This window comes from Talpa europaea (genome assembly GCF_964194135.1).
Source record: "Talpa europaea genome assembly, chromosome: 2".
NCBI lineage: Eukaryota > Metazoa > Chordata > Mammalia > Eulipotyphla > Talpidae > Talpa > Talpa europaea.
This window is the reverse complement of record NC_140068.1, coordinates 77,115,152-77,139,683: the sequence shown is the minus strand read 5'-3', so window position 1 is coordinate 77,139,683 and position 24,532 is coordinate 77,115,152. Positions and strand designations below refer to the sequence as shown.

General features: G+C 34.6%; 1 protein-coding gene across 3 annotated transcripts in view; it reads left to right on the top strand.

Moving 5' to 3' along the window:
* LOC311167878 (E3 SUMO-protein ligase ZNF451) overlaps positions 1 to 24,532 on the top strand; it is a gene marked incomplete at both ends in the record, with an annotated part of 78,528 nt that overhangs the window by 50,476 nt on the left and 3,520 nt on the right. For 2 of the 3 annotated variants that reach the window (XM_084229033.1, XM_084229031.1), the window contains 7 exons: positions 714 to 840; positions 8,092 to 8,245; positions 9,272 to 9,419; positions 11,775 to 13,381; positions 15,083 to 15,226; positions 16,464 to 16,594; positions 17,756 to 17,942. In XM_084229033.1, coding sequence (XP_084085159.1) covers positions 714 to 840; positions 8,092 to 8,245; positions 9,272 to 9,419; positions 11,775 to 13,381; positions 15,083 to 15,226; positions 16,464 to 16,594; positions 17,756 to 17,942 — 2,498 coding nt within the window. The remainder of the gene's footprint in view (positions 1 to 713; positions 841 to 8,091; positions 8,246 to 9,271; positions 9,420 to 11,774; positions 13,382 to 15,082; positions 15,227 to 16,463; positions 16,595 to 17,755; positions 17,943 to 24,532) is intronic. The other variant, XM_084229032.1, reaches the window with a different exon arrangement.

The window sequence follows — 24,532 nt, the reverse complement described above, 5'->3', positions numbered from 1 at the left end:
TTGTTAAATAGTTAAAATGAATGTTAAAAGGACTTAAATAGTTAAAATGAATGTTAAAAGGTTTTAAGATTAATCACTGGGACATAAGATTATCCCAGTGATTCATTTAAAAAATTGTTGTGAGTTTTATGGTAAACAAATCAAGAAGGAAAACAAAATGTACTTTGTAATTTTCAAAATGAAAGTTTACCAGCTTGACAAGACTTGTGTAAATCTATTTTGTTGGATCTTGAATACTTTTTTTTTTAAAGATTTATGTATGCATACAAAAACTGGGGTATAGGCCAGAGGTGCAGGGGATGAGAGGACTCACCAGAGACAGAGTGGGGAGCACAAGAGGCAGATTGACTGAAATACATTGCTGAGGGAAGCAGCTGTTGAGACAGGAGAGGTCTGCTGTGCCATGTGAATTAACTACCTGGCTGGGGATCTAACTCATGCTGCAGTGGTTGCCAATAGCTACATAGTGCTGAGACTTAACCCCTTGTTCCACCATGGAGGCCCGGATCTTGAATACTCTTATGAAATCTTGAGCTACTTGTTTGTTACTATCTAAAGAAATTACATGGTATGTGGGAGCCACTTGATAATTCTTGAATATGAAGAACATTATTTAATACTTTAGTAGAAAAGCATAAAGTTCTAAGTGAAGCAGCATAATTCAGCTCTCAAAATACTGGTTTTTCTAATGTTATCTTTCTTTTGCCAAGTAGGTTTGATCACTCTCCATGTGATCCAACAATTACACTACATGGACCTATCTTCAGTTCCTTTGCTTGTGTAGTATGTTATAAAACTTTTGTTACTCAACAGCAATATAGGGAACATCTTTTTGCAAAGGTAAGAACATGTCCTAAGTTAAGAGTACGCATTCTTTTTTTAGGGAACCATGGAGTTGGGTGTTTTCTTGCTGATCCTAGATTTCCAATCACCAGTGATGCACACAATGTTAAAATTAACTGTCTGTTGATAGTAGGATGGTTTGAAACATTAAATTATTGTGCGCAGGTAAACTTGATAGATGAAAGCTGGTAGTCCTAAAGATTGTCATAGATAACCTTCATTTTCTAAAGTTGCTCTGTGAAAGTAACCTAACTTTGTTGAAGATGCTCTGTGGGTGTTAGTCACCTAAGAACCTTTTTCTAAAGTCCTGCAACTGCTTGTTGAAATGTTGGAGATCTGTAGTAAATAAATCATTTCTTAATGCTAGTGTGAAGAAATAAATCTAATATTTAAAAGACTACTATGAAACTCTAATATTAAATCAAGGAACATGAACTGATTCATGGTATATACAAATTCATATAATACAGAGCTCTAATGAGTGGTTATCATATTTGATATTAGGTCTCTTTAATGACTTATTACTATTACAAATACTAATTATGCAGTATGATCACAGTGGTAAAATTTTAAAATATTGGTTAAAAAATAAATTAATCTAAACCACTGTTAACATTTTTATGTTTTTATTTTTCAATGTATAAATATTTTTTGCATAAGATAAAGCATCTAAAGTGCTTAATAAAGTTAAAAAAAGCAGTGTGTTATAAACATAAAAGTTTGAATTAGTGCCTACATGTCTACATTTTAATTAAGTGAAGAATATTTTACTTTATGAATATAGTATAATTATTTTCCTAATAGATGTATTAATTGTTTAAAGTTTTCTATTATTAAGCACAATGCCACATTAATATCTTGACAGCTAAAAACCTGTAAGATCTATATTTGATGTATTTGCTAAGTGAATATTAACTTTTTTGAAATAGTAAAATACTAATCTTCCAGAGATCAATAATAGGGTTTTTCTTTCAAATCATATTTTCAGAATTTATTTGTATCTGGAATTATACTTGAAAATCATTGTAGGTTATAAGTTGTATTCTATATAGGTTTGCATCAGAGAACTAAAGCTTGTACTCCTGAGTATATTTTGATTGTGTCCTACAGCCTTTTTACCCTCTACCTAACACTAGAGACCATTTCCAGAATTTTGAAACATTTCCAAAATCTTAGTGGATTCTATTATACACTAGTCATTGGTTTTAGGAGTCTGTCTCTTGTTCAGCACTAACTACTGTAATATAGGAGAAATAAACTATAATTCTTACACAAAGGAGACTTATGCTCTAGAATGAATAAGGCTTCATGGTACAACAATGAAATAGGAGTTCAGAAAAAGGTGAGAGAAGTATTATTTGGACAATTTGACAAGGCATTGTGGAATAGAAGAGGTCCTTATGTCTTGCATTTGGGTAGATGGAAAGAAGTGACAGAATTTTAGGAGAGATCAAAGAGCCTAAACAGAATAGTGGCTAGGGGAAGAGGTAGTGTGAGAAAAGAGTTAACACAGAAGACTTGAGATTGCGAATCTCAGAAAGACTTGAATGCAATTTTAGCTCTTGGCTGATGCCTGGAAACTTGCATTTGGAGTGGATTCCTGTTATTCTCTCCTGTGTTTACCTAAACTATTGCTGCAACTATGTGGTTTATGCTGAACATCTGCTTTCTTGAGGGGAGTCTGAAATTTTGATCCATACTAAGCACCTAGGACAGCCCTCAATAAAAACCTGGACACTGAGTCACTAATAAGCTTGCTTAGTAGACATAGTTCACATAATCATTTCTGAAAGAATTAATATTGTCTTAATTCATTGCTGGGGGTATTATATGTGAGCGGTGTGACTCTATGGAGAGAGGACCCTTGGAGTCTTACTCCTGGTTTTCTCTGGACTTCGACTCATGTACCTTTTCCCTCTTTTGATGTAGCCCTGCATCCTTTCACCCCTATAAATCACAGCTGTGAGTACAACTATATGCTGAGTTCTGTGAGACCTGGCAAACTATCTAATGTGGACTTGGTCGCAGGGACTCTCAAACACAGATCAAAACCCCGATTGCAATGGCATAGGATTTTAAACTAGATATTGGAAAGAGGGATACAGTGACATGATGAAAATAATGCTTTATATCTTTAGAACTGAAGGACTTTTACTTCTAGACCTAATCTCTCCCCTTTCCTTAGGGCCATCACATATATTTAGTGATATTAGAATTACAGCAGTGTTTAGGGTGGATTCAGGAAGTGGATAAGAAGATGATTTTAGGTGACTTTGCAGTAACTTTGATCTAAATTGGCATTTAGAATAAAGATGTTAAAGCCACAAGATATACTGAATGAAATGATAGGACTCATCTATTGTATGACAAATGGAAGATTTGAAGAGAGAAGGGAAAAGGAGTACAACAGCACTCCATTCCATAATTTTTTTTTTTCAGTGTTTCTAGTAGGTCACTAATACCCTAACTTTTTCAAAACTAGAGTTCTTTTACGGCATATTTCCCTATTCCATGCTGTAAGTGTTTATTGTATATTGAGCATATTTCTCTTTTTTCTTTAGTAAATCTGAATAAGTAGTTTAACATCCAAATTAATTAGGATTCTTATTTGTGTTTCCCCAATTTTCATTAATTTGTTCTTTGTTCCTGGGACTCACTCATTTGAAGTTGTGTTGCTCTCCCTTTTGCTGCCTCTCCAGGAAGTAATTTTATGATAGGCAGCTTTTGGGAAGCAGCATGTAAAATAAAACAGAGGCTTTGGTGTCAGAGAGATCTGGATTCCATTGTCAATTTTATTAACTGTATGTTCTTAGCAAGTTACTTAATGTATGTGAGCTTAGTTTCATTGTCTCTAAAGTGGGATTTTAAAGGTAACTGTTGATAGTATGCATTAGTTAGTAATTACCTATTTATTTTTAAAGGAAGGTCAATCTTTTTTTTTTTTTTTTAAAGAATCATTTTTATTTATGCATACAAGAACTGAGGTGTAGGCCAGAGGTCCGGGGGAGAGGGAGTGAGAGGATTCACCAGAGACAGAGTGGGAAACAGAACAGGCAGATCTACTGAAATACACTGCTTAGGGGAGAAGTAGGCAAGACAGGAGAGGTCTGCCTCACCATGTGGGTTAGCTCCCTGGCCAGGGATCACAATCATGCTGCAGTGGCTGCTGATAGCTTGATAGTGCTGACTTTAACCCCTGCGCCACCAGGGAGGCCCAGTAATTACTATTTTAAAACAGCCAGAAGAGGTCACTGGAAGATTGTATACCTTTGATTCTGTTTTCTAAAGATGACTTTCTTAAATGAGAGAGTGTGAAATTCTTCACAATTTGCATTGGTTGACTTATTTTCCTTTATCTCTAGTTTCTTTCTGCTAAACTTGTGATCTCAAACTTTTAATATGTACACAGCACTTGGGAATATTGATATAATACAGATTCTGAGTCAGTAGGTCTGTGGTGGGCCCTTAGATTCAGAATTTCTAACAAGCCAAAGCTGCTAGTCCTGGGTCACTGCTGGGTCACTGAATAGCAAGTGTGTGGCATTTTTTTTTTTTTTTTTTTACCATTGAGGCCATGTAGTGGATGTATCACTAGATAGCTTCTTGCTTTCTCTTCCCTTTTGGTGGTGGGTTTAGGAATAGTGGAAGAGGATATTGTATGATCCCATGTGTCCCTTGTAGATCAGTAGATACTTCCACTCTTTCTCATTCTGTCATCAAGGTGATGTATCCTTCTTGCTAGACTTTTCTGGACATTTCATATAAAAGGAATCATACTACATGTGGACTTTTGTGACAAAATTCTCTCACAGTGCTTTCAAGGCTCATCTATGTTGTAGCATGTGTCAGTACTTCATATGTTTTTATTTTCAAATAATCCATTGTATTTATATATGCCATTTTTTATCAGTTCATCAGGTGATGGACATTTCGGTTATTACCACTTTTTGTCTGTGGTAAATACTGACATAAACAAACTTGAAATTATACATGTTTTTACTTCTTTAATGAGTTAAACTGTTGGTTGATAATGGCATTTATGTTTATTTTTTTCCAAGCATTGCAAACTTATCCAAAAGATTGTATTAATTTTGCTTTCCCAACAGCAATATAAGCAGGTTCGAATTCTTCCACATCTTTATTAACATGTATCTAATATCTTTCAAAATGGCTTCCCAGCATCAAGTGCTATTTAATTGTGCTTCCACTCCTTTTTTTTTTTTTGGATAAACAGATTTGTATGGTGTATTCTATTTTAATGTGACCGGAAATTAATGGAAAAAGAAATTAAATACTTTAACTTACCAGACATCCTGTTTTCCATGCTTTCATCCAGTTTATAGAAGTTATTTGCAAATATGATATTCTTTTGCAGTGAGTATATTCTTGTAAAATTTTTTGTGGAATCACATTTTTCATCTTGAGCAAACTATTATTTTTATGACCTCAAAATAATTTTTATTCCTTCTACAGTGTTATAAAATTACCGGTTTATTTTTAAATACTAAGTAGATAGACACTACTGGTGACTAATCTGTATGTTTCTTCTCGCAAACTGTTGTATATTAATGTTCCCTGGTAACTTCCTGAATACTGATTTTAATAATTTTCCAGTTTCTTTGCTTTAGTTTTCCAAGTATACAAACTAGATAATACATAATTTGTAGCAATTTCATCACCTTTTTTCTGTTTTTTTTTTTTTATTTGCTTTTTGTTTTGGGGTGCAAATAAAAGTTTATATGCAAAAGCAGATCATGGGCCAGATTTAGCCCAAGGGCTACAGTTTGCCAACCCCAGTATAAGATAAATGGAAACATCCTCTATTCAGTCCCCAGTACTGTTCCCTGGTGGTGGCTTTTTAAAAAATATATATATATATCTTTATTTTTACATCATTGTTAATTTTTGTACAGTGATTTCTCCTCTCAGATGTTGTTCCCATAAGATTACCACCACCAAGACACCCATGAACCATCACCATAGACTCGTGTGCTCTTCCTTCCCGTTTTGTTCCTTTTTCCTCGCTCCTCTCCTGCTGAATGTTTTCAGTTTATAGTTTGACTGCTAGTTTTGCCTTTTTTTTTTAACCTGATCTCCTGTGTGCTTGCCCTGTGTTCCTCCTATAAGTGAACCATCCAATATTTTTCTTTCTGCTGACTTAATTCACTGAGCATAATCCCTTCCAGGTCTATCCATGTTGGTCTGAGTGGCCTAAGTTTATCTTTGTTGATTGCTGAGTAGTATTCCATTGTGTATATATACCATCTTCTTGATCCAGTCATCTATTTGGGGGCATTTAGGTTGTTTCCATATTTTAGCTAGTGTAAATAGAGCTGTGGTGAACATAGAAGTGCAAGTATCCTTTTGAATTAATGTTTTTGTGTCCTTTGGGTGGATTCCTAGGAGTGGAATTGCTGGGTCATATGGTAGATCCATTTTTAGTAATCTGAGTGCCCTTTACACAGCTTTCCGTAGTGTTTGGACCAGTTCTTGAGCAAACAATTGTAACAAACTTTATAACTCCATTTGTAATTCAGTTAAACTAAAAATTACTTTATTTTCTTTGTTTAGAGTTCTTCAGTTAAGAAACATTTATTCAGTAAATACCTTAAATGACCTTATCATTTAGAAACTTCTCTTTGGAATACAAAAATATCTTCCTGGGTGTTATCTTCCATGTGCTGCCATTTATCAAATTAAGATGGGATAGGGAACAGTGGAAAGTGTACAGAATTTATAACCAAGGATACAATGTGGGGTTTCAATTGTAGCTTTGTCTCTTCTGGGGTCTAGTAATTGGGGGCATAAGAATTTTGCTGACTTACTTAAATATCTCATTTTTTAACTTATAAATAATAAAAATAGTACTGCTTGAGGTTATTATAAAGATTAAAGGACAGACAACATTTTGAATGTTAGTGTGGTGCTTGATGTGCTCAATGTATATAAAAATTTCTGATCACTCTTGTTGCATCTCATTGGCACTACACAATCTATTTTGATATTCCTAGTGTTAATGATAGTACATTTACCAAGTTAAATTATACTCAGGCACACATACATATACAAGTACTTATAAATATACACTTAAGAAAAATCTTCAATTTGGGGATAGAACTCTTAACCAGCTTTGTCTAAACACTAGGAAAAATGTCTTAGTTTGATTACATTAAAATAAAAAAATGACCATATGCAAAAATAATAGATATTTGAAAAACATTTACAAAATGGAAGATGAGACAGTTTGTTTCAATAATGAAGAACAGATACAAGCTGAGCAGTAAGGAGAAAACAAAAACAATTGAAACATAAGGCTAGACGATATGAATAAGTTAATTATGGAATAGAGGATATGCATGGAATCATATGAATGTGTTCAAACTCACTAGTAGACAGCAAGTATAGTATTAAATTATGAGTATCACAGCATCTGCCAGACTGAATTAGAACTGTATCAGTTGATTTTAGGGATTTCCTGTAGGCATTATGAAACATGCAGAAAAACCTGTAAGATATTTGATGAAACAATGGCTATCCTCCTTGCATATTTGTTTCTATATATGAGTAAATGAGTAAGCATGGAAAAATTTATGGATGAGGACTTGTTTGTATACATAGTTTATGCTGCCAAGCAGAGTGAACAAAACATTAGGAAAACTTACATAATATGATCACATTTATCCATTTAATAATACTGGATGTAGGGAAGTATGTTAAAAAGTAAAAATATATAGAAAGCAGATGTACTTTTCATTGTCTCAGAATGATCACTGCAATTATTTTTCTGAGAAAAAATTCATTTTCTTTAAAGATTTATTTATTTATACAAGAACCAGGGTACAGGCCAGATGCGCGGGAGGGTGAGAGGATTCACCAGAAACAGAGTGGGGAACAGAACAGGCAGACTGATGAAATACACTGCTGAGGGGAGCAGTGGGTGAGACAGGAGAGGTCTGCCGGCCGGCTGGGATCAAACCCATGCAGAGGCTGCAGACAGCTCCACAGCGTGGCGCTCAACCGCCTGTGCCACCAGGGGAGGCCCATGAGAAAAAAAAATTTAATTTCACATATGGGATATCATTTGTGATAAAATTTCCATAAATCACACTTAAGGAAGAAAAGTCCCCATGTTAAAAACTGATACAAAATATTCCAAATAAATAAGAAATAAGAAGTTTGAAAGTTAATTTTGAGAAATTGAATATTGATTTTTAGTTGTCTATAATACAGCTTTACCTTGTATTTTAGGAAGCTGCAGATGATGGACATAAAAACAACCTTCTTCCTCAAATTATTCAGTGTTTTGCGTGTCCAAATTGCTTTCTTCTTTTTAGCAGCAAGGATGAATGTTTGAAGCATATGTCTGGGAAGAATCATTTCCATCAGAGTTTTAAACTGGGTGGTATGTTAATATTCTCTTCTGCTGAAAATTATTAAACTACTTTAATCTTTGCCGGTATACCACACTTCTCAGATAATTTTTTTAAAGATTTATTTTTATTTATTTATGCATACAAGAAATGGGGTGTAGGCCAGATGTGCAGGGGGTGAGAGGATTCACCACAGACCAAGTGAGGAGCAGACCAGGCGGACTGAAATACTGTTGAGGGAAGCAGTGAGCAGGACAAGAGAGGTCTGCTGTGCTATGTGGGTTATCTCCCTGGCTGGGTATCGAACTTATGCTGCAGTGGCAGGCAATAGCTTGGTAGTGCTGAGATTCTAACCCTTGGGCCACCAGGGAGGCCCTTCTCAGATAATTTTTGACATTACTTATGCTTATCTTAGTTTGAGAATTATGAAGAGATTTTTCTCGATTTGTAATTTTTTTTAAAAATGTTCTTAATGGCTCTCTATATCCAAGAGTAAGATTTACTTAAAAGAATGATGAGAAAGTTGGAAAGAAAACTTTTATTCAAAAGAACATTTATTAAAACTTTTGATAATCTGGGAATGTGGGTGTTTTCTGCATTTAAGACTCATTTATTTATTTTTAAATATTTATTTATACAAGTACTGGGTACAGTCAGAAGTGCGGGAGAGTGAGAGAATTCACCATAGCCAGAGCGGGGAACAGAACAGGCACACTGATGAAATATACTGCTGAGGGGAGCAGCAGGTGCAGCAGGAGAGGTCTGTCGGTGGGACCCTTGCCGGTGGCTGGGGATTGAACTGGTGCTGCAGAGGCTGTTGGCAGCTTCGCAACCCAGTGCTCAACTGCTGCGCCACCAGCGGAGGCCCTAAGACTCATTTTAATTTGAACATGAGTTCAGCATCCTCTGCACTTACGGCTAAAAAAATGGCTTTCTTTAGATTTTTGTCATATAAATATCTTCTTACTCCAATTGACATTTGAAAGGTAAAGGGGAGGAATGCTTGGGTCACTCAACTGAAATGACTTTGTTAGTGATAGTTTATTTTATCTTTTCAGATGACAGGGGAATTGCACGTCCAATATCACTTCCCTCTTTTGCAAAGAAACTTTTGATCTCCCTGTGCAAAGATGTTCCATTTCAAGTTAAGTGTGTGGCCTGCCACCAGACACTACGTTCCCACATGGAGCTTACTGCCCATTTCAGGTTTGTACAGTTTTTTTTTTTTTTTTTTTAAGATTTATTTATACAAGAACCGGAGTACAGGCCAGATGTGTGGGAGTGTGAGAGGATTCACCAGGGACAGAGCTGGGAACAGAACAGGCAGACGACAGAAATACACTGCTGAGGGGAGCAGCATGCGAGACAGGAGAGGTCTGCCGCGCCATATGGGCATCTCCGCTGCTGGCCAGGATCAAACCTGAGCTTCAGAGGCTGCGGACAGCTTAACAGCGCTGTGCTCAAACGCCTGCACCACGAGGAAGGACCACCTGGCAAGCTTTTCACCATTGGGAGGAGTCAGCGAATAAATACTTGTCTGTATTTCTCCTTTTAAAATGAGAATGTACATTTTCTAGGAAATTAACCAAATTTAACACATGAGTTTAGAGCTGTGAAAAAAGTTAATATATTGTTACTGCTATGAATGTGAAATAACAGTTCTGAGTTCTACGTATGTTTTTTCTGTGAGTTTGTAGGTATGGAAGGGATGAGTTAAAATATAACTGTCTTTAAGTCATCCAGAATGAAAGTATCATATACATGTTAAAGACTAAGTTTCAGTAAAAGGCCAAATTTACCAAACAGAGGATATCAGTATTTTTTTTTAACCTTGACAATGGAAATTGTATGCAAAAGTAAGGAGATTAGGATAATGAACTTCAGTAGCTATTAACGCATGGCAGTTTTGTTTCATTTATGTTCTCACCCCCTACAAGATATTATTTTGAAGCAAATCCTCAATATCATGTCACTTTATCCATAAATATTTTAATATGTATCTATACACGGTAAGAACTCTTCTTGAAATAATAAATGTAATAACATTGTCCCACCCTTAAAATGTAATAGTTTTTTTAAATTATCCGATAGCTAGTCTCTTACCAAGTTTCTCTAATCTCATGAAGTTTTTTTATATTTCATTTTTTGGAATCAGAGTCTAAATAAACTAAGACTGTGTTTTGCATTCAGATGCTCTCTCTTTGGTCCCTTTTTCTCCCTGTCAGCTCCTCTAAAAATGCTTTAAAAGTTTGTATCTACTAAATTATACAATTGCATTTATTTAAATAGAGCTCTGGCTTTCACAAATCTTAGGTACAGTATTTGTTCTTGATAAACTGAGGCAGCGGAATATAATTATTCTGTTTATAACTAATATAATTACTGAGAATAACAGTCATGTTTCTGACTTACATTTCATGAGCTCATTTCTTGGTTATGCTTTTTATTTTTATTCTTATTTTTTTGTTATGTGAAATTTCAACTGTATAAAGCCAACAATATTCAATAATATACTTTATTATATTAGTATAATAAAGATCCATTTACTCATCACTCAGCTTCAGTAAAAATAATCAACACTGCCATTCTTGTTTTCTTCATCTGTATGCTCCTCACTCTCCTTAATTACTTTTTAAAGTTCTTTGTCTTTGAGACAGCATTTAAATTAATTGATTTGTATAAATTTTAACTTTTATGATTATTGACAAATGGATGCATCTGTTTGACCTGCAGTTATCATAACATCTTACCTGCATGTGGAAAGAGGGTTATGCATTATCCTCTACTTACTGCTTTTCCTATTTCCCTCAGGTTTTGATGAGTTGTTTTCATTTTCATTCAGTTAAAAATATTTTACTTTCACCTCTTGATTTCTTCTTTGACCCATAGATTAATTAGATGTTTGTTGTTTAACTTCTGAAGATTTAGGGATTTCTAAATATTTAGGAGTTTTTATTGTTTCCAATTTATTTCCACTACTATTAGACACCATATTTCCCTCTTTTAAAATAGATTAAATATGTGTGAAAATTCTCTTTCAAATTTAGTAGTAAAAGGAAGATAGTTGAAACATAGTTATTCTATTTTTCTTTTCTCCCTAAGGAAGTTGCTTTATTTTCAATTAATTTTAAAATAGTGTGTGGTTTAATTGAGCCTGGTTCTTCAGTATAAAAGCAAGTATGGGCCTGAAATATTCCTGACATAAAATTAATTAGTTGTTAAAGAATAGATAGTAGGTTATCAAACTCTTAGAGAGTAGTTAATTTGCTTTTCTGATAAGATCACCTATCAATACATTTGATACTGTTCCTAGATACCAAAGTTCATCTAATTTTTTAAAAATGTTTTGATTCTAGTTTTACTCGTTAGAAATATGTTAGAAGGATACAGATGTAGGCAATAGTATTTCTATATGATAGAATAGTGTATCATCTGCATCTTAATGAAAAACATCTTTTAGTGTTTATAAATTGTTCATTTTATAATTACTGTAGTAAAGAGCAAAGATGCTGTATTTAGAAAATACTTATAAAGGAGTTTATTTTTTCAAATTTGATTTAGAGTTCGTTGTCGAAATGCTGGTCCTGTAGCTATAGCTGAGAAGAGCATTGCCCAGGTTGCGGAGAAATTCCTATTGAGGGGTTATTGTCCAATTTGCAACCAGATGTTTGTGGATGAAACCAGTACCCACAATCACCAGCAAAATTCAGGACACAAAGTCCGGGTCATTAACTCAATGGAAGAATCAGTCTTACTTTATTGCCATAGCAATGAAGGGAACAAACCTCCTTCTGATTTGCATCCATTGCTACAACAATCAAAATTTTCATCACTTAAAAGAACTATGTCCATTCAAGATTCTAGCTCACAAGATTGGAGCACCATTCCAAAAAAGAAGATGAATTTAGAAGCTAAAAACCATGAAGGTATGGCTTGTGTCCAGACAAAAAAGTCAGTTATTAAAGCCTGGTTTTGTGAATGTCATCAACGTTTCCTAAGTGAAGATGCAGTAGAAAAGCATGTTTTCTCAGCAAACACAATGTGTTATAAGTGTGTGGTCTGTGGAAAAGTCTGTGAAGATTCAGGCGTCATCCGTTTACACATGAGCCGTTTTCATGGAGGGGCACATTTAAATAACTTTCTTTTCTGGTGTCGGACATGCAAAAAGGAGTTAACAAGGAAAGAGACTATCATGGCACATGTGACTGAATTTCATAAAGGACACAGATATTTTTATGAGACAGATGAGATAGAAGAAGAAACACTGCCATCATCCTCTACAACACTGGTGAGTAATTTGTCTGCCAGGAATCCCTCATCAACTATTACTATTATTGACCATTCCCCAGTAAACAGTCTTACCAGGGGTAAATGGCAGTGCCGAATTTGTGAAGATATGTTTGATTCCCAAGAATGTGTAAAACAGCACTGCATGTCTTTAGCAAGTCACCAGTTTCATAGATATAGCTGTGCCCATTGCAAAAAGACTTTTCACAAGATGGAAACGCTGTACCGACATTGCCAAGATGAGCATGATAATGAGATAAAGATTAAGTACTTCTGTGGGCTTTGTGATATCATCTTTAATGTGGAAGAAGCATTTTTGAGTCATTATAAGGAGCATCACAGCATAGATTATGTTTTTGTGTCAGAAAAATGTGAAACTTCCATTAAAACTGAGAATGACTTTCCAGTCACAGAGACCAGTAACCTGTTAACCTGTGGTTGCCGGGAGAATTACATTTGTAAAGTCAACAGAAAGGAAGATTATAGTCGATGTCTCCAAACCTTGCTGGATAAAGGTAAGCTGTGGTTTCGCTGCTGTTTGTGTTCAGCAACAGCACAGAATATAACTGACATGAACGCTCATATCCATCAAATGCACAGAGGAGAAAAGATTGAGGAGGAGGAACAGCAGTATGTCATCAAGTGTGGCACCTGCACCAAAGCATTTCATGACCCTGAAAGTGCTCAACAGCACTTCCATAAAAAGCATTGCTTACCTCGGAAACCCAGTGCGGCTCATTTTGGATCTGAAAAAACAAGTCTGTACAAGTTTGCTGCCAGCCCCTCACATACAGAGAGAAAACTGAAACAGGCAGTGAACTGTCCCAAAAACTCTGACATGGAGAAAGGAGCCCAGAATGACCCAAGTTATCAGAACACAGGTATGGTTTTAAAACTCTATGACTATACATATTTCACATTAATACAGTAACTTAGGTGTGTTGTACAATCATTTTTGTGAAAGCTAATAATGGCTTGATTTTGAAGCAAGAAATAGGATAAGATGGGATGAAACATTAAGTCAGTTAATGTAGCATATGCTTTTTATGGATTTTTATTATCACTTAACCAGTCTTTAAATTTAAGGTGCGAAGAGTGTTTATTAACTTCAAATAATATATATTTTAAATAACCTTTTCTTTTATGAAAGAAGTGGGTATTTTGAAATGTGAGGACATTGATAGTCTTTCTGAAAGTCAAATTTGAAAATTATCCTGGACATTATCATCATTTAGATTTTTCTTATTTAGATTAGATTCATTAAGAGAATAAATCAAGTTTTTATTTCTATTTTGGTCTTGCTCTGTTAAGTGTGGGAAATATTAAGGTCATTTCAGAATTTGTATACTCTTAGAGGATTTTTATGGAAACACAGCTTTTACTTTAACCAGGTAAAATAGCAATTAAGGGGGGAAATGCAGTTAGTAGTGGAGTTACATGGGCTAGCTAGGAATCAGGGAGAAAATTGAGGTATGAATCCCATGTTTGTTCTTCCTTCAAGTCTTCGTCCTTCCATGTGATAAGATTAAGTAAATCTAGAAGATGGTTGTTTTTATTTTGTTCAAAAATATATTTTGTTTTGTTACAGTATAATTTTGTATCCTTTTATATTAACTCTTGGTGATATACCATACAGAGTGGAGTTAATGAAGAGGTGAAAATTTTGATTAATCAAATATTTCTATGAAGAATTGAATTTCTGTAGGCACGCTCTAGAGCAGATACAGACTTGAGCATCGCCTTTGGTGATGGTATGGTGTTTCATGTGAGAAATAGCTAGATGGCCTGCTGCAGGCCCATTCTATTCCAAACAGTGAAACAGCAGTCACACCATTTTTTTGTTCTCGTGTGCTTTTCTTATGTTATTACTTTTTGCAACTTAAGGTGGTCTCTGTTTAATAGATGATTATAGTATCTAAATCTGCAATTACTGAGATTTTAAGAAATGGTATTGGATGACAGGTGGGATGGAAAGGAGAGGGTTGCAGTAGTATATTTGAAGGAGTCTCTGTTAGGTGGAATAGAAGTTATTCCTTTCAAAAATAATATATGCACCTTTATGGTAGCAGAATTGTAGGTTACTCTCTTCTGCTCTCTAGGGTACTTAATTACAGAGCCAGAGACTAATTATTAGTAATAAATAAGGCTTAGTAAACCTTTTGGATTAGGAAAAGAATGAAATTCTGATGGGGAAAACATTCTTAGAAGATATTCACAAGTTTCTGTTGTGTAGATGGTTCACATTTTTGGTTATTTAACTTAAAACTTGGTCTTCAAGTTCTCCATGTACATTATCTTTTTAAATTTTTCTTTTATAAATTACTTCTTAAAAAGGTCTCAGGATCAATGGCACATATTTGTAGAAAGATAAAATCAAATTTCTAAAATATTCAGAATTTTAAAATTCAGTTGAAATATGCTGAATTTTATGTAGATTTGGATTTCATGAAAAGGTGTAGATAGAAATGAATGACATGCAAGATTAATATTTTTGCATATTAACTCTAGTCTCTTTCAGTCTTAAAAATTAAAATGTTTTAGGTTAATTTACTCAATACATGTTAATGTTTCCCTCTTCTTAGATGAAGAAGTCGTTGAACTTCCAGATTTGGATTACCTGCGAACAATGACTCATATTGTCTTTGTAGATTTTGATAACTGGTCAAACTTTTTTGGTCATCTACCAGGGAATCTTAACCAAGGAACATTTATTTGGGGCTTTCAAGGTATGATTAATAAAGAAAAGATTTGAGACAATCCCTTTAATTATTCCACGTGAAATATGATGCACTTTTTTTTTAAAAGATTTATTTTTATTTATTAATGCATGCAAGAACTGGGGTGTGGGCCAGAGGCACAGAGGTAAGTGGATTCACCAGAAACAGAGTGGGGAGCAGAACAGGCAGAGTTACTGAAATACACTGCTAAGAGTAGCAGCGGGCAAGACAGAAGAGGTTTGCCCTGGTCGGGGATCAAACTCACATTGCAGTGGCTGGCAACAGCTTGATAGTGCTGAGACCCAACCCCTTGTGCCACCGGGGTGGCTGAAAATGTGATTCACTTTAAAAGGAATCCTCTGAATCCTTTAAAGGAAAATTTTCTGAATAAAACATGGAAATAATATTGTCAGATTGCATTATAGTTGCTTTGCTAGAGTATTTTTCTCTTTAAATGTCTCTATGGTAAATGTTATCTGTATTTGGTGACCTCAGAGTCTGTAGATCTTTAGAGACAGACTGCAAAAGCATTTACTCAGTGTACCAGGTGCTAACACATAATCTCCGTTTTAAAATCTAAAAATGTGTGCTGAGAAATTTATTTTTTCAAAGCCATAAAACTAACATATGGTAAAGTCAACTTTTCAACTTAGACTTTGTAGTTATAGGACTAGTGCTATTGTCAATATGCCATAACTACCTCTTCAGTTTATCCTTAATACTAATAAATGTGTACCTGGAAGAGATGTTTCTTTGATTTACAGAAATTTAGTAGTGAGCATCTAATATGCTTCATGTTTGATAGGAAACAGCATGTAAAGAGGATTGTGATTTAAGATAGAAACGTTATGAACTGGATAAGTTAGTATAACCACTTTGCTTACTGCCCTTTATTTTTATCTACTGAAAAATCTTTATATACTTTTAAAAACTAGCTGATTCATATAGAATGATAACCATTCAAAGAATTTTCACACGTTGCTTTTGATTTCTGCGTAATAACCCTTCAAATTGTCATGTTAAGTATGCAAATTGAAGGAAGTTGGTTAGTTTTCCAATGTTGTAAACCAACAAGATGGTGCTACCTGTACTGGAACTTGGTTCTTCTGCTTTCTAATTTAGTACTTTCATTCTAGAAAATTTTTTTCTTGTATATGTTTTTACTTGATAGAATTTTCAGTTACACCTGATATTTTGTTCTTTTTCTTTTCTGCTTGACTACTTATGCCTTTTCTAAAAATAATAGGAGGAAATACCAATTGGAAACCTCCACTCAACTGTAAGATCTATAATTACCTGAATAGGATTGGATGCTTCTTCCTTCATCCTCGCTGTAGTAAAAGAAAAGATGCTGCTGATTTTGCCATATGTATGCATGTGAGTCATTATTTTGTTCAAGAAAGTAGGGGCCCATGGGATTTTTTTGCCACTTGAATGTATTGACACTGTAGATCACTCTTTGCTGCTGTATTTTTGAATGAAACCTTCTGTATCAGCTTCTACTTATGACTATTTTGAGGATAGGTTCCCATAACATACTTAGTGCTGTATCCTTAATTCTTTGCAGACTCTCAGCTATGCAGCCTATACCCTCAACTGTTAGTGAAATAATCAAGAGAGAACACTGTACTTGATGTATGCTGAGACAATTTCACATTTTAACAGTTCTGAAATTTGGAGACCCTGTAACAATCACTGTTGGTCTATATAGAATTTGCATTTACTTCTGTCTTTGCCAATCACTTAGGAAAATTACCAATCCAAGATTCAGTTTAAATTAAATTATCTGCTGAAGGGTTTATGTATCACACCTATAACATGAATTACTCTGTAGATTTGTTGACTGCTGCTTGTGTTTAAAACTACGAGACATTCTTTTCTTCATCTATTTAGTGCCAAGATTAAGCCGTACAAATTACCTTACTTGCTTTTTGTCAGTGGTAAATTTATTTCTATATTAAATGTATAGCCCTTTTAGTATTTTAGATTTATGTGGAGCCTCCAGTTGTACTCGTTTCTTTTTTTGCCTTTCTTAATGACATATAAAATAGATTACCTTTTTTTTTTATTTGTTTATTTATTTATACAAGCACTGGGGTACAGTCAGAAGCGCGGGAGGATGAGAGAATTCACCAGAGCCAGAGTGGGGAGCAGAACAGGCAGAGTGATGAAATACACTGCTGAGGGGAGCAGCGGGCATGGCAGGAGAGGTCTGCGCGCCATGTGGGACCCTCGCCGGCAGCCGGGGATCGAACTGGCGCTGCAGAGGCTGCAGGCAGCTTTGCAGCCCAGTGCTCAACCGCTGCGCCACCAGGGGAGGCCCTAAAATAGATTACCTTTTAATTGATAACACTTTGTAGTTGATAAAATGTGGTTATATTTCACTTATGAAGGGGAAGTCTTAATGTCATATTTGGTGGGAACTAACTAACAAGCTAAGTCTACCTTCCTAGGCATGTGTTCATCTGAAGTAGATGCAACTTGATTTTAAAGTCAAATACTGATTTTTATCAATGTATGCCATTTATTCCTACTTAGGCTGGCCGGCTAGATGAACAACTACCCAAGCAAATTCCTTTCACCATCCTCTCAGGAGATCAAGGATTTCTGGAGCTAGAGAATCAATTTAAGAAGACTCAGAGGCCAGCGCATATACTAAACCCTCATCACTTAGAGGGAGATATGATGTGTGCCTTGTTAAATAGCATATCTGATACCACCAAAGGTATGCAACTGCAGTCACAGTGCAAACCACCCAAGAGGAGAAGACTTCACTGCTGAGAAAAAAACAATAAACTGCTGTCCATTAGTGAACTGTTTGTTGCCTGCACACTAAACTATCATGCTCTTATCCTTCTATCTTCTTTCTTTTTTCTTTCTCATGTTCATTCTTTGGTATTTTAGAAAAAGGATGAAGTCATAATTTTCTGGAGCTTTCTTGGACTTGGCGCCTCTTTTGACCTACTAAAAATCCTTCTTCATGTTACAAAATACATATTCATGGCTTGAAATCTGTTACTTCAATTTTGCAAAACTCAAAATCCAGATCTTCACATTGTTTCTGAAATTCCAAACTTATTAAACTTTTCAGAAGGCAGTGTGCTTATAGGTGAAACCAGAAATCAGTGCATAATAATGAAGCAATACCAAAAACAAAACTAAACCAAAAAACCATTTAAGATGCTGACAGTGACAAAATGAAGCCCTGAAAGATCGTTAGTTTTTGGGGGGAGGTATAGGTACCTCCTTTTTGATTCCAGGGACTTTTACTTTCTTCATTACCTTTCCAGGCTTACATGAAAGGGCATGTTGATGTGCAATTTCACCAACCACTATTTTAAAAAGATTTAATTCTAAGGATTCAGATTACAGGTCCCCCCCCCACGCCTATAATTTTGGAGATGAATGTAGGTAAAAGAAGAGAATAAATTAAATTTTTAAATATCCTAATAATTTGTAGTCATAAGGGAGAACTGAAAGCAGCCATCAATGACCTCAGCAAAAAAATTTCTGCACTTTGGCATTGCTGTTACAAGTCTTTAAATTTTCCAACTCTGCTTACCTCCTAACTTAACCTTTTAACATATGTAGAGTACATTTTGATTAAAAATCTATTCTGGAGAATTTTATTCTAATCACTCATTACCGTGGATCAATTCATTTCTATAAAATTAGGAATCATTACCTTACTATTCCAACTATGCTTTTTTTTTTTTATAATAAATTTTATTTTTATATTCCCCATAACAATTGCAACCCCCCCATTCTGACCCCAATCCCTCCCCTCCCGCCCCCCACCCCCCAAAAAGTGTCTCTGGTTCATAGTTTTTTGTTGATTTTGATTTTCACTTTCTTATATTTATTCATTTTCCTGGTCCCTTATTGTAAGTTTTCTAGATTCCTGCTATGAGTGAGACCATCCGGTATTTTTCTTTTTTCTTTTTGGCTTATTTCACTGAGCATGATCCCTTCCAGTGCCATCCATGTTGCTGCAAATTGCATGTGTTTATCTTTTTTGAATGCTGAGTAATATTCCATGGTATATATGTACCACATCTTCTTGATCCAGTCATCTATTTTTGGGCATTTGGGCTGTTTCCAAAGCTTAGCTATTGTAAACAGTGCTGCTATAAACATCAACTATGCTTTTTAAAGGAAAATCAACTGTTTTGCTTATATATGTCATTTCTTAGTACAGACTTTTATCTTTGTATTCTATTATTTTGTTTTTATCTACTTGCTTTTATACAATCATTAGCTTTTAAAAAAAAAAATCTTCTCCACTCTTGTGCCATCCCTTCATTCCCAATCCTTAACAATTGCTATTTAATATCTTTAAAATACTGTTTTTACCTTGCCATCCTCAGCCAATCCCCTTTTCTTCTTTTTTGCTGCTGCTTTTGGGAGCAATTTTTTTTTGTCCTATAGAGGTGAGCCTGTTACAGAATTGCTTTTTTTTTTTCAGCTTTATTTGGAATGAGAGCTGTATATGAATAGATCTGCATGAGTAAATTAGGGTTGTAGCAATAGATAAGATATAGGTTATTATATGTTGATAGTTCCCTTCTGAATGCCTCTTATGCTTTAGGTGTTCTTTTAATTATTCATTCACAGTCAGTACTCTTGAACTTATTGCTCTGTGCGGGCACATATGTACTTTATTATGCAGACATTGTGTAGTGCATAAAGAAGGGCATGGGCTTTGGTTCAAATGCTAACTTTGCTGCTTCCTAGCTGTGCAATTTCAGGCAAGTTACTCAATTTTTCTCAATCTCACTTTTCATAACTATAAGGTTGTAAGAGTTAGTGATAAGTATAAAGTAGCATAGCATATAAAACACTGTAGGTGCTCAGAAATAGTAGCTATTTTTATTATTATAACCACATAAAGAAAATATGGTTCCTAGCAACTACTATTTTTTTAGTTTTTCTTTTCAAATTTTAGTTTTTCTTTTCAAATGTACATATGCTTTACTGTTTTAGCCATTCTGAAGAGTACAGTTCAATGGCATTAACTAGATTCATAGTACAGCCATTCCACTGTCCATCCCCAAAATTTTTTTCATATTGTAAACCTGAAATTCTACCCATTAAATAATAATTCCCTATTTTCCTTTTCCCTACCCCCAGCAACTACCATTCTACTTTTTTGCCCTGATTTTGACTACTCTTAAGTACTCCATATAAGTTAAATAATATAGCATGTCTTTGTGACTGCCCTGTGTCACATAATATTCTCAGGTTTTATCCATGTTATAGCCTATGTTAGAATTTCCTTCCTTTATAAGATGGAATAATACTCCATATTCTTAGACGCTTTTCTATTAGTGGACACTTGGCTTGCATTCATGTTTTAACTATTGTGAATAATACTACCATAAACATGGGGGTACAGATATCTCTGTGAGACCCTGCTTTCACTTTTGAGTATATACTCAGAAGTAGAATTGCTGGATTATACAGTAATTCTATTTTTAATTTTTTGAGAAACTACCATAATGTTTTCCACAGGAAATGTGCCATTTTTATTTACCATCAACTGTGCACAAGGTCATTTTCTCCATATCTTTGCCAACACTTGTTATTTTCTGTGTTTAGTTTGTTTGCTTGGCTAATTGTTTTTGATAGTAGCCATCCTAATGGATGTGAAGTGTTATCATGACTTTGAGGTTCATTTTCTTAGTTATGAGTGAAGTTGAGTGTCTTTTCTATGCTATCATTACTATATTTTAAAAGTAATGAAAATTATTAAAATCAAGTAGCCAAAAAAATATATAGTCCTTAAGTCATATTTCATTTAGATCTAGATTTAAAAATGCTTTTGTAACTTTAAAAGAGAATCACACTAAATCACAGTATATTCAGATTTAATTTGATTTAAAGTAATTTTTTTCTTTGTGGAAAACTTAAAGGCATTGAATTGCCTGGTAGTGAACTTAAGAATAAGATCATAAAACATTCATTTTGGGGGATAACTTTTATCCCCATCACCTTTCCTAAAGAATAACTTTGTAGGGGCCTCCCTGGTGGTGCAGGCAGTTGAGCGCAGCACTGTGAAGGTGTACGCAGCCTCTGCAGTGCCGGTTCGATCCCCACCTACTGCGGAGCAACCCACATGGCGGGGCAGACCTTTCCTGATTCGCCTGCTGCTCCCTTCAGCAGTGTATTTTGGTCATTCTGCCTGTTCTGTTCCCCACTCTGTTTCTGGTGAATCCTCTCATCTTCCTGCACATCTGGCTTGTACCCCGATTCTTGTATAAATAAATCTTAAAAAAAAAACCAAAAACTTTGTAAATAGTAAAGTAGTAATTGCTGTTATGAAATTAATTTAATACATATTAAGGCTTAGAAAATCTCTCAGTATCCACAAACACTAGTTCTTGTTGGGCCTTTAGGGTGATTTTGGTTACCACAAGAATACCAGGTAATTCTGTTCATCTAGCTTGGCACAATGTTCCTATCATCAAATTTGAGGACCAGTTTTTTAAGGGAATATTTTAGGATGGGAGTCAGTGGACCTTTTTGAGACGTTGATAAAAGTCTCTTAAACTTCTTTCCTCAGAAATGAGCATGTGTGTTATATGTAATATCATGTACAATTCAAGGGATTTGTGGTCTCTGGGAACCAAATTATCAACCCACCAACCCACAAAACACTCTTATCTTTAGGATATGAGAAATGTTCATACTGTAACATACAGTGAGACATTCTCTCATTTATTACTATTATTTTATAATCAGTGGGTTGATTTCCCAGGTTTTTAAGATCTCCACCATAGAATAGACAAAACATAAGCTTTAACCTCTTGTTTCTAACATTTCAGAAATTTTCTTTATTAGGCCAGAAAATGATTTTACTAAACCGGAACTTCCTATATAAACAGGAGGAGTTTGTTGAATAATGTCATGAAGATCATGGGTCATACGGTATTTAATACTCAGTTATATCCAGTTTTTCAGTGAATTGGAGTACTTTCCTCAGTATTACAAGTAGAAATATTTGGGTTTACTGTTTCTATCTATAAATACCCAGTCATTTGGCCATAAGATATTACAGTTTTGCTTGGTAAGGAGGACATAGATACTGGTACTCCTAATTCTTTGACTTGGTTAGTTCGAATAAGTCAGTTACTCTTTGTAGCAAAGTGAACAGTTAGACCTTTCAGGATTTGAATGTGTCATGGTTTTTGCTCTAGAAATTCTAACACCTTCTGAGCATCAGGGTTCCAGTACCAACATTTCATTACAGCTATAATATATGTATAAATCTCTATAAAGATACTTAAAACTATTAATTTGTCTATGATAGATACCCTTGGCCCCCTTATCTTTAATCAATTCTTTTTTATATTGGACTGATCCTTGTTTTTAAAAAACTTAACAAAATACACAGATCCTTTCCTGTAAACCTGAGCAGAGGCGCTAGGTAGATTTTCTCTTAATTACCTTTTATAGTAACAAATGTATGTTCATTCTAATTCAGTCCATATGTTTCAAAGATAGAGCTGTAACTGTTTGCACTTAAATGTCATTTTAAAAGGAGAGAACTTATTGAGAGCCCATTATGTACTGGCCACCATGCTAGTTCCTTTTTAAGTTTGTAGTGGTTGAAGATGTTTAAATAACAACTTCAACATATTCTTTAATCCCCTTTGCAATTCCATGAGGTTATTTTAGATTGCCCCATTTTATAGATGAAGGACTGATGTTCAGAAAGTTTTAATAGCTACCTGTGGCCACATAAAACATACTTTTCTGAAACTGCCAAAGCTGAGATTTTCACTTACACAAATACCTGGTTTTCTGATGAAAAGAATTCAGTGCAGATTGTTGGATCTGATCATATCCTTGAGGAATGAAGATAATGAGACATTCTTCAATCTAATGACACTGCAGAGTTCATGTAAAGATACCTAATATGAAAGTTAAAGATAACATCCAGGAAGATACACTTTTTTGGAGGCGTTGAGCAGAAGATAAAAATATTTGATTATGGGTTCTGATACTTAAAAAAGGTAAACGGATTATGTTTCGAACAAAACAAAGGAGAGTCTAAGTTCCGTAGGATCTTTTGTCTCATAATTAAACAAATGAACTCATTTTCTTTTCTTGTGGTTACAGAGATGCAGTATTAGTGTGATGAATAATGCCAAGTTAAAGGGACCGTGTATAACCGTTTTCATTTACCCTGTGTTAATATTACTGTCCTCATTTATGTAGTATACTCTCCATAAGATAAATTATCTGTACTGCTGTTACAACACTGGCGGTATGTTTTAAGGATTTTTGTTTTGCTTTCCAAAGTGTTGGATGTTTTGCCCCTGTCTTAACTGTACTTTTTAATGACTAAATTTCTGAGTTACCATTGCCATTATTTCATTGATGATGATCATTGTTTCTATAAAATTTTGTGGGCTCCTAGAGAGTGTTCTATAATAGAACTTGACCATATCTTATGGCATAGTTGCAGAACATTGACTTGATTTATATAGAATTCCTTTTTAAAACAGGTTTTTTCAATTTTTACTTAAAAATTTTTTAAAATATTTTTATATTAAAAAACAGTTTTGTATGTTGCTTAGAATTAGTAAATGAAGCAGTTTCCTAAAAAAAATTAAACACCTTCCTCTCAGTTTTATGTAAAATGTTATCTTACCTTGAATATTTTATTTTAGGTCCTGTGCAAGGATGCATTTGAGTATAGGCCATTATGAATTAGTGTATTCAAATTGAAGACAGATTTCACTGGGCTTCAGATTTTTTTGTTGAATCTGAATATTCTCCTGGACTTTTCTGTTTATTTACTTTGTGTCTTAATTTTGGAATAAATGAGGTAGAGGTATTAAATGTGGTTGGTGTATATAGAGTCATACCAATTACAGACTTTCAAAAAACTTTTAAAAATTCAACATAAAAATTCACTCCTGCTATGAAAGTGTAGAATTTTGAAGCAGCATCCTACTCTGTCGGAGAGGCATTATATAAATTAGTTATTGAACTTATTGTTCAATAAGTTTAACAGATAAAATTCTGTTAAATTCTGTTAAATTCTGTTAAATTCTGTTAAATCTGCCTGTTGTTTCCTTAGCCTGTTAGTGAGACTGCAGGTCATACCTTTGGGCACTCTCTTAAAAATCTATGTGGTAGGACCTCCCCTGGTGGCGCAGCGATTGAGCCTGGGCTGCAAGGCTGCGCCGGTTCGTTCCCTGGCCACTGGCAAGGGTCCCACAAAAAAAAAAAAAAAAAATCTTATGTGGTATAATTCTGGGTAAGATACTGAAAACAGGAAAGAATCATCATTTTCTCTGTTCCATA